This window comes from Phalangium opilio, unplaced genomic scaffold, assembly GCF_054372755.1.
Source record: "Phalangium opilio isolate 3A_F unplaced genomic scaffold, DU_Popi_V2 ptg000209l_1, whole genome shotgun sequence".
In the NCBI taxonomy this organism is placed as follows: Eukaryota; Metazoa; Arthropoda; class Arachnida; order Opiliones; family Phalangiidae; genus Phalangium; species Phalangium opilio.
In genome coordinates, this window is record NW_028324217.1 from 19,675,013 (window position 1) to 19,690,237 (window position 15,225).

The 15,225-nt window shown below is 41.0% G+C and overlaps 1 protein-coding gene across 1 annotated transcript; it reads right to left on the reverse strand.

The window, feature by feature from the left end:
* LOC149621119 (uncharacterized) lies at positions 1 to 14,921 on the reverse strand. Its single transcript, XM_089854705.1, has 5 exons — positions 14,826 to 14,921; positions 14,599 to 14,735; positions 13,827 to 13,915; positions 13,075 to 13,731; positions 1 to 2,202 (listed from the first exon to the last, which is right to left on the reverse strand). Exons 1-5 carry the CDS (start codon positions 14,919 to 14,921, stop codon positions 1,502 to 1,504), a joined length of 1,680 nt encoding a protein of 559 aa, XP_089710831.1. The 3' UTR covers positions 1 to 1,501.
* Between the last annotated feature and the right edge of the window lie 304 nt (positions 14,922 to 15,225).

The following is a 15,225-nucleotide window of genomic DNA, read 5'->3' on the forward strand; positions in this document are numbered from 1 at the left end:
CCCACCCATTAAGGGGGGATTGTCGACTATCACGCGCGCACCGGACGCTATTTTAGGCCTTCTTATATAAATTCCATCTTACAACTACTATTTAATTTTAATATCTTGAGTTTGGGGGCCCCAAAATGGTTACCGCTTGGGGCCTCCACTTGACTTAAGCCGCCACTGCGTTGAGAACGTGGAAGATTCAAACTTGATCCCACGTTAGACACTTGTGTAATACAGAATGCAAACTTCCCCATAATAAACGTATAATAAAACACACGTGACAATATGAACAGCCATATTCTGCCATTAAACCTCTGTAGGTGCATGATAACACCTACAAAGTAGTGAAAAAACAGAAGTACGAATTCAAGGGTAAAGTTAAGCTTAGCGACAATTTTGCTGTCTCTCCTGATGTTTCTGCTGAAACCAACTAGCAACAGAAGTGATGACAAAGATGAAGTTATTAAAGAAGCAAATTAAGATTCAATGCAATAACATATTAATCAATTATTAGGGTAACATTTTTATTCTTTAATAGCGAACATGATATTCCATTTTTAATATAAATATTGTTAATTATAGTCAAATAAAGGGCTATATTCAATATTGTTGGTGAAGGATTTATAAATAACTAACACAAACATAGTATTACTACCAGTTTCCCGTTAAGACATTAGGCTAGTTACATTTCACAATTTTATAATACGATAAGAAGTGATGACGAAGTAAGTAAGGAAAGAAGCAAATTATCATTAATCAATTATTATGGTAAAAATATAATTCTTTAATAGTGAAGATATAATTACTGATACACCATTTGTCATATTAAATATTGTTAATTATATTTTTTTTAAAAAAAGGTTACATTAAATATTGTCGTGAAGGTTTTATAAATAACTAACACAAACATCGTGTTACTACCAGTTTTCCGTTAAGACGTTAGGCTTGTTACATTCCACAATTTTGTAAAACCATGTGGCCTGCCCTGTGACTCTTCCGTCACGATTGGTTTTTTAGTTTTTAATAATTTTTCTATGATCGAAAACATTTTGTTAGTGAGCATCTACTACAGTTGTCAAGAACGGTAATGTGTGAAACGAAAATGAAAACACGTTGCGCAATTAACACTTTTTGAAATGGTTCTTTCCAAGTTTTAAATTGCTGGGTATGCTTAACTACAATCCATTTTATTAGTCCATGTGATTATAACGTCGATGTCTGGTCAAATTACTCTTTTGCGTGAATCCATAATCACACTGATCACATATGAAGGGTTTTTTCAACGCTATGAATGCGTTGATGTTTGATCAAACTAATCTTCTGTGCACATTTATAGTCACACCGAGCACATTTGAAGGGTTTTTCGCCGCTATGAATGCGTCGATGTCTGATCAAACTAATCTTCTGCGTGCTGCCATAATCACACTGATCACATATGAAGGGTTTTTCGCCGCTATGAATTCGTTGATGTATGATCAAATGAACCTTCTGCGTACCTTTATAGTCACACCGATCACATTTGAAGGGTTTTTTTACAATTGTGAATATGTTGATGTCTGGTCAAATTACTCTTCCGCGCACTTGCGTAGTCACACTGATCACATTTGAAGGGTTTTTCACCACTGTGAATTCGTTGATGGATGATCAAATTAATCTTCCACGCACTTGCATAGTCACACTGATCACATTTAAAGGGTTTGTCAACACTGTGAATTCGTTGATGCCTGATCAAACCATCCTTCCGCGTACTTACATAGTCACACTGATCACATTTGAAGGGTTTTTCACCACTGTGAATGAGTTGATGGCTGATCAAAGCATTCTTCTGCATGCACGCATAATCACACTGATCGCATTTGAAGAATTTTTCACCACTGTGAATGCGTTGATGTTTGTTCAAATTACTCTTGTTCTTGCACGCATAGTCACACTGATCACATTTGAAGGGTTTTTCACCACTGTGAATGCGTTGATGACAGATCAAATCAGTCTTCCGCGTACATTCAAAGTCACACTGATCACATTTGAAGGGTTTTTCACCACTGTGAATGCATAGATGTCTGATCAAATCAGTCTTCCGCGTACTTGCAAAGTCACACTGATCACATTTGAAGCGTTTTTCTTTGGTATCCTTCCGAATGTGACCACGTTCAAGCTCCCTTTTATTTTCAGGTGAATATTTGTATCGAGTTGAACATTTTTTCTTGGATTTTCCTACAGAAAGGAAACAAATTAATACTTCATTTGATATCAACTCGCGTCACAAACATTTTGATGTTCAAAGGCAATTGATATAACAGGTTATGCTTAGGCTTAAAAAAACACAAAGGCAAACAAAACAAGTTCAGAAACAATAATCGATGTCCGAGTCGAAACAGCGGTTTCCAAAGGTTTGACCTTACCAAACCTAATACATGCGTTGAGAACGTGGAAGATTCAAACTTGATCCCTCGTAAGACACTCGCGTAATACAGAATGCAAACTTCCCCATAATAAACGTACAATAAAATATACGTGACAATATGAACAGCCATATTCTGCCATTAAACCTCTGTAGGTGCATGATAACACCTACAAACTAGTGAAAAAACACAACCATGAATTCAACGGTAAAGTTAAGCTTAGCGACAATTTTGATGATTCCTAACCTAATATATGCTTTGAAATTGTGGAAACTTCAAAAAAAAAAAAAAAACATTCTATGGTAATAAAAATAGACTTATAAACAGATTCTATATTATTTGTTTCAATGATATTCCACGTGAACCTAGGAGGTGCACAAACTATGACTGTTGAATATATTTGCAGTGATGTCATCAGGTTCGATCAAGGAGCGGGAATGGAAGCTTTCCCCCTGATTCGATTAATTAAACTTATAGAACTGTCCGAGTCTCTATTTAGAGACAACGCACAATCTGCTTTATGCCTTAGTGTGAATTTTAATTTCGATCCAGCCCGAGCCGTTAAATCTTTGCAGACAATTGTAATTAAACATTAATGTGCATTGAACATTACATTATCTAAAGAAACTTTGTTAAACAGCCCGATATGTATGTACCTATCCTATGAATGTGTTTATGTGCAATCAAGCTACTCTTCCGAGTGCTTCCAAAGTCACACTGATCACATTTGAAGGGTTTTTCGCCACTGTGAATGCGTTGATGACAGATCAAATGATTCTTCATCGTGCTGGCCTAATCACACTGATCACATTTGAAGGGTTTTCAGCACTGTCAATACGATTGTGAATGCGTTTATGTATGATCAAATTACTCGCACGATTACTACCATAGTCGCACTGATCACATTTGAAGGGTTTTTCACCACTGTGAACTCGTTGATATATTATTGAACTACTCTTGTGCGTGCTGGCATAATCACACTGATGACATTTGAAGGGTTTTTTCACCGCTATGAATGCATTGATGTGCGATTAAAGTACACTTACGGGCAGTAGCATAGTCACACTGATCACATTTGAAGGGTTTTTCACCACTGTGAATGCGCTGATGGATGATCAAATCGTTACCAATTTCCAATTTATTCGGGCACCCCCTCTCTATTGCCAAAGTATTTTGGGCCGAAATAAGCACCAGTGATGATAAGATAAGAGTGAAGATCCTTGGGAAAGGGATCATTTTAAGGGTTTGTGTCATTATTCAAGTGCTACAGTTCAAATTATGGAGAATCTTAAAAATAACATAAAAAGTGTGAACGTTTCGTCCAACACATTTAAATATGTTACAACCACAACGACTGAAAATTAGCATAGATTAGCGGCTTTTTGCCCAAGATTAGTTTTCATCTAACTTTAAAGCGGAATTTTTCGGCCTGATTTTCCGGCAGGGAGTCTGTGTCTCCCACATTCGCGATTTTTGGAAGATGAAAGCCTAACAAGGTCGATCTCATAGCAGTTAAATCATGTTGGTGTCTGATCAAAGAACCGTTCTCAGAGCTAGTATGGTCACACTGATCAAGTTTGAAGCGTATTTCTTCAGTACCATGTGACGTTCAAGATCACTGTTATATTCAGGAGAATTGTAACAGGCAGTCTTGGACATAGGCACAAGCGCGCACTTTAGTTACAAAAAATAATCTTCCGAGGGAATAAAATATCGCTCGGGATAAAATAGTTAAAAGTTTAGAAATTTTATTAACATGTCTTTCTACATCGAAGTCTCAAGAAGAAGTGTTTTTTTATCCCCTCTCAGCCAGCTCTCTTCTTTTTCACCTGGGTCCCAAACCCAAAAAGGGTTTTTCTCCTACGTCACTATTATAGGGCAAAAAAGTAGTAAACATGTTTATCAAGAGAGCTGTCCGCTTACAGAGGAAAAATACTGGAAAGAGGAATTTTGGGTATAGGGTGGAAAATTACTCATTACAACTCCCCCTCCCTGAAATTGATTATAACTTGAAAGAATCAATAATGACCAATAAAGCGTCAATAAACAAAATCACAGTGTCTAGAACAAAATTATAACATAGCCAAAGAGGAACGCGTACAGAATGTAGGAACGCCTAAAATAAGAATAATAAAAAAAATACAGCATGTAGTAACGCGTACAATAAGAAAAAAAATTACAGCATTGAGTAACGCGAACACAAAAAAAAAATGACAGTATCTAGTAACGCGTAAAATAAATTTTTTTTTTTACAGTATAAAGGAATACAAAGTTATCCAAACAATGAAAACATTTTAAAACAAGTAATTACAATAATAATAATAGTCATAGCCAAAATTTAACATACTTTTTAATTGGGATATCGTTTAATTGGTTTGGTTAAGCGTTTTGGACGCAGTGGGGGTGAAACAGGGTCATTAGTTTTTACGTCATTGGACACATGAGAACGATGAGCTCTAGACCTAACGCCTTGAGATTCACTGTTAAGCCTCGTTGTAGCGCATGGGGCGGGACTTAAAGTTCAAGCGGGGGTTCGTGTATCCGATTCGGAACTAGGAGAATAATTACGCTCACGATAAGGCTTGAGGTGAGAAACGTGATGGGTACCTACATCTAAAATTTTCCCATCCCGTTTACCAACTAGGACATAATCCAGTTCGGAAATGATTTTCTGAATAGTAAATGGCCCTTCCCACTTCGGGTCCAACTTCTTTGTAAACCGCTCGCTTTTATTTGACAAGTGGTGCGTTTTCAACCATACTTTATCGCCAACGTCATAAGTAATATGGCGATGACCCTTATCGTACGCGTGTTTTTGTGTGTCGTGAGCCTTGGCGCGAGCAGACAGGACGTTTTCATTGACCGCGACCTTTTCTTTTAATTCGTCAACGTATTGGGCTATAGGAGTGGGTTCTGTATTGTCAGATTTCGCTAAGACGCGCTGCAAAGGAAGACTCATCTCTCTGCCAGTAAGCATGAAATGCGGACTATAACCAGTTGAAGCATTAACAGAGGAGCGGATAGCTAAAGCGAATTCGGGTAAATTAGCGTCCCAGGTTTGGTGAGCGTCACCAACGTACGAAGCTATCATAGTCTTGATAGTGCGATTAGCAGTCTCAGTAAAGTTGCTTTGCGGGTGATAAGGTGTGGTGTTATTAATTTTGACACCCCAATCACCACAAGCAGCGATGAACTGTTTGGAGTTGAACTGCTTGCCATTGTCTACTATTAAAAGACGCGGTACGCCATAACGCGTATAGATTTCATCCGAAAGCTTTCGGGCAATAACACTAGACGTTCCCGCTCTCAAGGCAAACAATTCAACATACTTGGAAAAGTGATCTACCACCACCAACAAACAAGTATTGCGCTTTGTACTTGTTGGTAATGGACCCATCAAATCCGCGCCAATGACTTCCCAAGGGCTAGTGGGTATGATCGTGGACAAAAGACCAGAAGGTTTAGTGTTGCTAATCTTATATTTCTTATATTTCTGGCAGGTTTCGCAAGAATTTACATAAGCCTTGCAGTCAGAAGCCATATCATCCCAATAAGCCGTGTTACGCAAGCGATAGAGGGTTTTTTCATAACCCAAATGACCTGCTGTTGGGTGATCATGTAATTCATACAACACCGCAGGACGAAAAGTACGGGGTATAACGGGTCTCCACGCGATGGGTTCCGCAATTCGCGCCATATGTTTGCATGGGCGACTTTCAAGCAACCTATACAATACGCCCTCGTCAGCTAAGCAATAGCGATTGGATTTGGCCTTAATTTTACGTGCTAGTTTTACTTGCGGAGGCAGAGCTCCGTTGGCTAGATAGGTTTTCATTGCCTTTAATTTAGGGTCTTGGTCCTGCGCACTGGCCAAGGCCTTGAGGTCCCTCAGAAGGTCAACCTGAGTAGTAGATGAGTGGTCAAGGGAAACCACGCTGATGTTTACAGGGCTAGATTGGGAAGGGCTAATGCAGCTAGAAATTTCGTCAAATCGCTCTGAATTTGTGAGATGGTCGTCAGTCGTTTGGATAGGGTTGCGTGAAAGCGCGTCTGCAACTATGTTTTCGCTACCTTTTCTATGAATGACAGTGAAATTGAACTCTTGGAGTTCAACTGCCCAACGAGTGAGTTTTGACGTTGAATTTCGCATCTTTGCTAACCATTGCAAAGCGCTGTTATCCGTGATTAGGGTAAACTTCACGCAATCTATATAATGCCTATACTTGTTACATGCCCAGACAACCGCCAAAAGCTCGCGCTCTGTAGCGTGATACCGCGTTTCTGCGTCCTTGAGTTTTTTGCTACCAAAGGAAATTACTTGCTGCCGACCGTCCTGGGTTAATTGATATAAAACACATCCAAGACCAGTTAAGCTAGCATCAGTTCGCAGAACAAAAGGCAAAGAGTAGTCCGGATAGGCAAGAATTGGCGGCTCCAATAGACATGTCTTTAGGGAATCGAAACTTGTTTGACATTCCGGAGACCATTTGATTTTTGCGTTCTTTGTAGTTTTTGTTAGGTTGGTTAATGGCAAAGCGAGATCAGAGAAGTCTTCTATAAACTCACGATACCAACCTACTAAACCAAGAAACGAGCGAACCTCTTTGACATTCGTCGGAGTGGGATAATCCATGATCGCTAGATTCTTGGATGGCACGGTAGAAATACCTTGTTGGCTAACCTTAAAACCTAAGTACAACACTTCGAGCTGGAGGAAATAGCATTTAGAGCGTTTGCATGTAAGACCAGTCTCCCGCAATCTTTGGAAAATAGCGTGTAAGTCAACACAATGGTCGCTAAGACTACGTGACTTAACTAAAAGATCATCGAAATATAATTCGATGTTTATGGTTAACATATCGCGAAAGATATGCTCCATGCAACGCTGAAAAGTGGCTGGGGCGTTTATTAAGCCAAAGGGCATTACATTAAACTCGAAAAGTCCGAAATGAGTGACAAAAGCTGTATACTTTTTACTAGATTCCTCCAATTCGATTTGCCAAAAACCATCTTTCAGATCGAGAACTGAAAAATATTTGCTTCCTAATAATCGGTCCAGCTGTGGCCGTATCAGGGGAATCGGGTAAACGTCGGGAATGGTCATGCTATTCAGTTTTCTGAAATCCCCACAACCCCTAAAACCTGTAATTTCGCCCATGTTGTTTTTCTTTGCAATGAGCAGAAATGGAGACGAATAAGGAGAGCTACTAGGACGGATAATACCATTGGAAAGCATTTGGTCTATCATAGGTTTTAGTATCTCACGTTTCTGTGGGGATAGAGGGTAAGGGCGAGATTTAAAAGGGACATCAGAAGACAGCTTGATCACATGTTTCACAACGTTGGTTCGCCCAGCTTTGTCTGAGAAAACATCAGAGTAATCGCTAACTAAAAGGTCAATTTTTGCTAGACATTCAATTTCTTCTGGTGTCCGTAAGGGTTCGCTAGCTGGAAGGACCTTGGGTTGGTCATTAACACTAACAGTTGTGCTAGCTTCACAAACAAGGGGTGGATCCTGAACTACAGCTCCACAATAGCGAGATCCAAATGAGGTATCGTATGAAACTAAGGGGTATTCTTGAGTTTCATCCCCGAACACGAACTTAAGAGAGTGGGGTTTAGCATGAAGTCCCGTATGTAAGCTAAAATCCCATCCCAAGAGAACGTCAGACTCTGTATCATCAGCTACCATAAATTTCCACTGCCAAGTCTTATCGTGAATACGCACGAGGAAGGTGGTCTGTCCCAAGATTTGGAACTTGGACTTATTGGCGGCTCCGACATCTAAACCAGTGTACTCAATAAGGGTCTGTTTATTGCTTTTCGCGGCTTCATAAACTTTACTAGATATGAGGGATAAATCAGCCCCATTGTCAATAACAGCAGAGCCCACCCAAGCTCCTATTGTAACGGGAACTTTCGGACGTGCGTGGTTTTGCGAATTACAACAGCTAATAGTGGCTCGATCAAGGTCGAATCGCTGTTCTTTTTTACCAAATTAGAAACCTCCAGTTCAGTTAGTTCTTCCCAGAGCCCCGAGTCTCCCTCAAGCTCATCTCGTGGCGCAATCAGGGGTTCGTTTAGGGAATGGCTAACAAAAGATGCAGCGGGTGTTTTTTGAGGTTTGTCGCCCTGAGATTGGGCATTGCCCTTACGCCTAGTTTTGCGGCAAACAGAAGATGTATGTCCTGGCTTCTGGCATTTACTGCAATGGCGCGGATTGCCAGAAGGGTTAGCTATAGAACTAGAGCTATCGTTCTGGGTATTTTGAATAGAAGGTGCTTGTTTGCTATTTTGGGAGGAGCTTTCCTTAGTAGACTTTGTCCAGTTGGAATTTAAGCGAGTATTATTGCGATATTGACCCAAATTTGGTGTTGGGTTATTGCGAAATTGAGAATCATATCTCTTACATTGTTCTAATAAGTATTCGGCTTCTTGGGCCGCCTCCTGGACGTCTGTTAAGGAATGCTCTAATGGTAAACGCATATCCCTTAAAAGGTGTGGATTTAATCCATTTAAGACTCTATCCGCGATATCATTAGAATTCATATAGGGGTCTAGCTGTCTACAAAGACGTTCGATTTCAAGAACGTAGTCTAAAACGCGTTCATGGGGCTTTTGTTTTCTCTCGTTAATTCTAGAGTCAATATGCCGTTTAAAATCTCGTCCCATAAAAGCCCTACAAAATTTACCACGAAATTCATGCCACTCGTGGACGGAATCTCGTTCTCGATCCCACCAAAGGCCAGAATTTCCTTCTAACATAATGGTCATGTAACCCAGGATACTCTCCCTAGAAATTTGCTTAACACGCATATAGCGTTCTACTTCATCTAGAAATCTTAAGGGATCACGCGTATTTGACCCGAATTTGGGTACTGCTATTTGGACGTCCCTTAGAGCAGCTGCATCCAATGTACTATGGGAGACTGAGTCTCTATTATCGGCAAGGGAATCGGACTCTCGTCTACGCCTATCTCTTTGGTCAGGAAACTGAATAGGGTTTTCAGGGTTTACAACATCCCACCTGCGATTATTCGGCGAATTACTGGCGCGAGGAGAAACTCCGTACTCGGCTGGCAAGGAGCGGGTAGGTCCTGCCGCCTGAGCGTCAAGAAGACGCTGCATCATCTCGGCCTGTTTTTGTTGGGCATCCATAAGGGATTGGATAGTTGAATTAAGAGCCCGATATTCCCTGACACTAACAGTTATTTCCTCGGTATCAGACATTTTTACACAAATATAAATAGGGAAAACCAGGACTAATAAAATAAAATTTTAAGGAAGTTATTTCACTCTTACTGCGATCTTCACGGGTGAATTCTTGAAGGTTTGCGATAATAGAAGTATAGTTCAGTCACAGTTCTTCTAATTCATTAAGCACTTTATAATCCTATTGGTTTGAGGCCACGGGCCCTGCGGTTGAAAAGCGTCATTGGCCGATTTTCGGGAACGGAAAGCGTCGTTGGCCGATTTTCGGGAACGGAAAGCGTCGTTGGCCGATTTTTGGGAACGGAAAGCGTCGTAGGCCGATTTTCGGGAACGGAAAGCGTCGTTATTTGATCGTCGGGAACGGAAAGCGTCGTTATTCGATCGTCGGAAACGGAAAGCGTCGTTATTCGATCGTCGGGAACGGAAAGCGTCGTTATTCGATCGTCGGGAACGGAAAGCGTCGTTATTCGATCGTCGGGAACGGAAAGCGTCGTTAGTCGATCGTCGGAACGGAAATCGTCGTTCGCCGGAATGGGAAACTTCGTTAGGCGGAACGGAAAGCGTTGTTCGCCGGAACGGGAAACTTCGTTAGGCGGAACGGAAAGCGTCGTTCGCCGGAACGGGAAACTTCGTTAGGCGGAACGGAAAGCGTCGTTCGCCGGAACGGGAAACTTCGTTAGGCGGAACGGAAAGCGTCGTCCGCCGGAACGGGAAACTTTGTTAGGCGGAACGGAAAACGTCGTTCGCCGGAACGGGAGCGTCGGTTCTTCTTCCTGGAGTCATCTGTAGACTTCGGGTTAAGGGTATCTTCGGAGTAGGCACACACGTCGGTATATTATGGCCTGCCCCGCGCCTCCACCATTTTGTAACAGGCAGTCTTGGACATAGGCACAAGCGCGCACTTTAGTTACAAAAAATAATCTTCCGAGGGAATAAAATATCGCTCGGGATAAAATAGTTAAAAGTTTAGAAATTTTATTAACATGTCTTTCTCCATCGAAGTCTCAAGAAGAAGTGTTTTTTTATCCCCTCTCAGCCAGCTCTCTTCTTTTTCACCTGGGTCCCAAACCCAAAAAGGGTTTTTCTCCTACGTCATTATTATAGGGCAAAAAAGTAGTAAACATGTTTATCAAGAGAGCTGTCCGCTTACAGAGGAAAAATACTGGAAAGAGGAATTTTGGGTATAGGGTGGAAAATTACTCATTACAGTATATTTGCAAAGAGTTGAACGCTGCTTCTCGGATTTTACTTCAGAAAGCAAGCAAATTGAAATTTGTCACACTTTGAATCAAACTGTTCAATAGCACTTGATAAAACCGGTCATGCCGAGTACTAAAATTACACCAAGTTAAAGAAAACAGAAGTTCGGAAAACAAAATTAATACCGCTCCGAATCGAGATGACTATCTCCGAAGATTTTACCCATCTGAGAGTGGAAACTAATGGTTATTAATTATTAAGAAAATATTTAAGGTTTTAGTCTATTGCAATATATATATGTTTATAAAATATATTGGAAGGGAAAATGATGACTGCCATTATTAAAAGACGTTATAATGTCCTCTCTTCTGGTTTGTTTCTAGGTGATCGAGTTTAAATGCAAAGAACTGCAATTCGTTAAAACGCAACTCCAAATTAAGCACTTGGACTGGCGTTACCCTTTTGAGCAGAATATGATGGTGGAGAAAGTGGAAAATTTTCGATAAGTCGGATATCATAATTTTAGGATATGATGGCCACTTCTCCGAGGAAGGTAGTCACTCAGTGTAAGCGGTGTATGTGACAAAATCGCGATTTACTTATTGCAACGATTGAGTCAGAAGAAAAGAAATCGTCTTGGATAGTTAGCAACGACTTTAACATTATTTTTCCGAAAAGCTCAACCCAAATCTCAAGGATGTTTACCTTAACACCATTTTCTCTTTAAAATCCTTGTTTCCCCATACATTAAGTAATTTTCAATGCATTACAAATGGTGTCCATTACATTTTCAATAATAGATAGTTTCATATTTCATTATCAGTAAGACCAAAAGCGGTAAGGCTTCACACACAAAGTATGCATCTTGGGCCATAGGTGTTATTATTGTTATTGTTGAAGGGGGTGGCGCGTCGCCGCGCCGAGCACCGATACCAAGGGTATATTGTGCGCCCCGAGCTTGTTAGACTACGAAGAGTCCTGTCGCCTCGATGAATCGGAGAATCCGATTGGCCGAGACAGTAGAGAACTGGTGAGGTTCCATAGTATGCATGTCGAAATGCTCGAACCTCATGGCCGCGAGGTAGTCGCAGCTACAGAGGATATGGGAGGAGGTTTCCTCTACCTCCCGGCAGAACCTACAGAGTGGGTCATCAACGATGCCCAATAAGTGCAGGTGTCTATTCAGCCGGCAGTGTCCAGTGAGGAGACTGGTGACCAGCCTAATTTTGTTTTTGGTGAGGGCAAGCAGTTCCTTTGCCCTAGTGATAGAAGGACCCGGGACAAACTCCTTGGCCTGTCTCTGTCCATCCATGTCAAGCCAGAGCTGCAGTTGAAGTGCAGACATCCGGCAGTGAATCCTATGGCGAATGATGCCATGGGGGATGGGAACCGCAGGCTCTGGTCCGAAGAACTTCGCCTCAGCCCCCCTTTTGGCATACATATCAGCCCTCTCATTGCCCAGGTATCCGCAGTGCCCTGGCACCCACAGCAATTGAACCTTGTTGCGGGCAGCCAAAGAGCCCAGCAGATCCAGACAGCTGAGCACCAGTCTGGAATCGACAAGGCACTGATTCAGCGCCTTGAGGTGGGCCATAGGTGAGCTACACGATATATTCGCAACGCCTCGTATAGAACCTCCTAGCACGCGAAGGACAATTATTCGGTGACGCGGTTCCTTCGACACTACCTCAAGAACCGATTAACCACTTACAAATATTCGATAACTGCTAAAGTTCTCTTAAATATTCTTTAGATGAAATTATTCACAGTTTCAAAGACCATTGGGAGTAAAGCACTAAGGTCTTATCAATCTGAGCAACGTTTGCTTGGGCTCCTTAAGACACCAAGGACGGCCGGGTACCTGCATTTTTAAAAGGGAATTTTGTCTCGTCCGGTGGCCACGGAGCTCAGTCTGAACCGCTGAATTTAAGTACCCAAGTTTTGAGCTTAATATTATTCGCAGGGACAATTTTCCGTTTAAATTTAAAGTTAAAAACGTATTAATTTAAATGAGACAAAATTTTTAGAAACTTAAGATTTAACATGCTAAAGATTGAGGATGAGGTTGAAAAATCCCAGGGAAGACAGAAAGTAATCAGGGTTAGAAAGGACGGGGTTAAAAAACCTGTTAGGGGAACTACCACTAGAAAATTTCGAAACATCCTCTGTTTTTGGTGAGGTTTCTACCGTAAGTGGCTCAATTTTGACGATTTTTGAGTCTTATGTTCCAGTCCCGAAAATCGTTGCTGACCCTAAGCGTGAAATGACTTACCAATTCCCGAACTGGCAGAAGTTGTATTACTTTCGGAACTACTTGACGAGCTACTTTCGGGTGTATTGGAGCCGGACACTGAAGTATTATTTTCAACTTCAATCGGTTCTTTTGCTAAATCGCTTGGCAAGCACAGTTTCACAGTTTCATTTTGTCTATTATCAGTTTTCTTTGAATCGGTCGAGGTGTTTTTGGACTGGTTATCATCAAGATTCTCCTCAAGGGCTTCTTCCTGAGAATCGCTTTCCTTATTTGCGTCAATCGACGACAATTCCCCATGTTTTTCAAGGCACAATTTCTTGGATCGAGTTGCTATTCTCTCATTTCCTCTCTTGGCCGAAGAAATTCGTGATTTGGGATAAGAATTGTTAACGCTAAGATTGTTCTCGGGAGGCGAATCTGTCCTTGGGACAGGAGACATTTCGAACTGCGCTTCGCCCTCAAGGTTAAGTAAAGGAACACCGTCACGGCATTTGAGTTTAGGAATACATAGTTTCATAATTCGCGTTGTAAAACGCGCATTTTTTGAGGTAGTTTTAGTTTGGGACGTGTCTCCTTTGCCAATCTCCGCGTCACATTCAGGTGATTCTTCCTTAATGTCTTCTTCAGTCAGCGTGCCTTCAATATTGCAAGCACCTTCGGCTTTTACCAACGAACCTTGATGATCAAAACGAAAAAATAACCCTAATAGTTTCATCAAACTGGAACTACATCAGGTTGCGTGTCAGAATTACGATAATGTGACACCATACCTATCCCAAATTGCTCGAGGTTCGTGGCTTCCACTTTAAGCGGACTTTGGTAAATGTTGTTGGTAATCTCAGCTGGTATACTTTGCGAACTATCCAAATAAGAAATCGTCAAAACTGATATAGCAACAGCAATAAAACTCATTTTATCAGAAGGGGATAATAGAAAAAGGATGACACTCTTTAGTTATACTAGTAACATGATTCTTCCCAGGCGAAGGACCCCTTTTTGAACATTTGCTTTCCTGCTCAACAAACTTCAGATGGGCATCGCAACGTGGGGTGAATTCTATAACTGTTTGGTATTTGCTAAATCCCTGCACAAACCTTGATTGTCTTGACGTGGGACAAAAATGACCACAAGCGCATGCGCCTTGGCAAATAGTTAAGCACTAATAGAGTAATGATGAGGGAACTATTTAACGCGTGTGATTTGGTTTAATAGTAACCTTGCTCCAAATATAAAATGATATGTTGGGAAGAATCATGTTACAATTACCCCACTTCTCCCTCGAAGCATTATATACTTCTGATTTTATTCACGATTCTCAGGGCAAGGCTTAACGAATCAAGTTTTATGGGCGCGAATTAGTCAGTCAAATAAAATATTATACTTGAGCTTAAACTTAACCATAGCCGAGTTTAAACAAATGACACTAGATGCTCCCGTAGTCGAGGGGTGGAGCTGACAGCCCCGCTTAGCTTAGCATAAGCAAAAGCTAGTTTTAGCTCCGCCCTCGTGGACAAGTTCTCATTGGTTTTTTGCTTTACATACCTTTGTATTTGTTCTTCTGTTTGTTGATTTATCAGAACAGGATGAGATAATTCCTGTTCATTCAGTCCTAAATCATTTTCAACAGGTTCTGATTTCACGCGTTCAATGTCGGCTCTTTCGTGTATTCCATTTTCCTCCTACGTTATAAACAAATAACAATAATTGAACTAATACTTTTAACCCGATTCTCTTTCACATCGACAATGAAAATGAAGAATGTTACAAACCATCAGATCCTTGATTTCGCTTTCCAACTCCTTAATGACCCCATTGAGCCGCTCAATTTCGTCCAGTTTCTCATTTATCGCAAATAAAATTGTCATTCTCACTTCTTTCATGTTTGATATTAAACCATTACACTGAAAAAAATAGACTGCATTACAAAATAGGACTTTCTTATACGCAGAATGTCTTTTAAAGTGTCCAGAAAGAAAACAGAGGAACCAGTGACGTCAACAAAGGGGGGATCAGAAGGGGTTTTTTCGTCAAGGGCGCCACCAGAGGTTTGGGCATGGATTAACTAATGCTAGGGAAAGTTCGTTCCCCCAAAAAGATAAGGCATGCATGTTCCAAACGCCCCCTAGCAGCAACTACTATCCTTAACAGGAAGTTATGTAAGAAAATTGG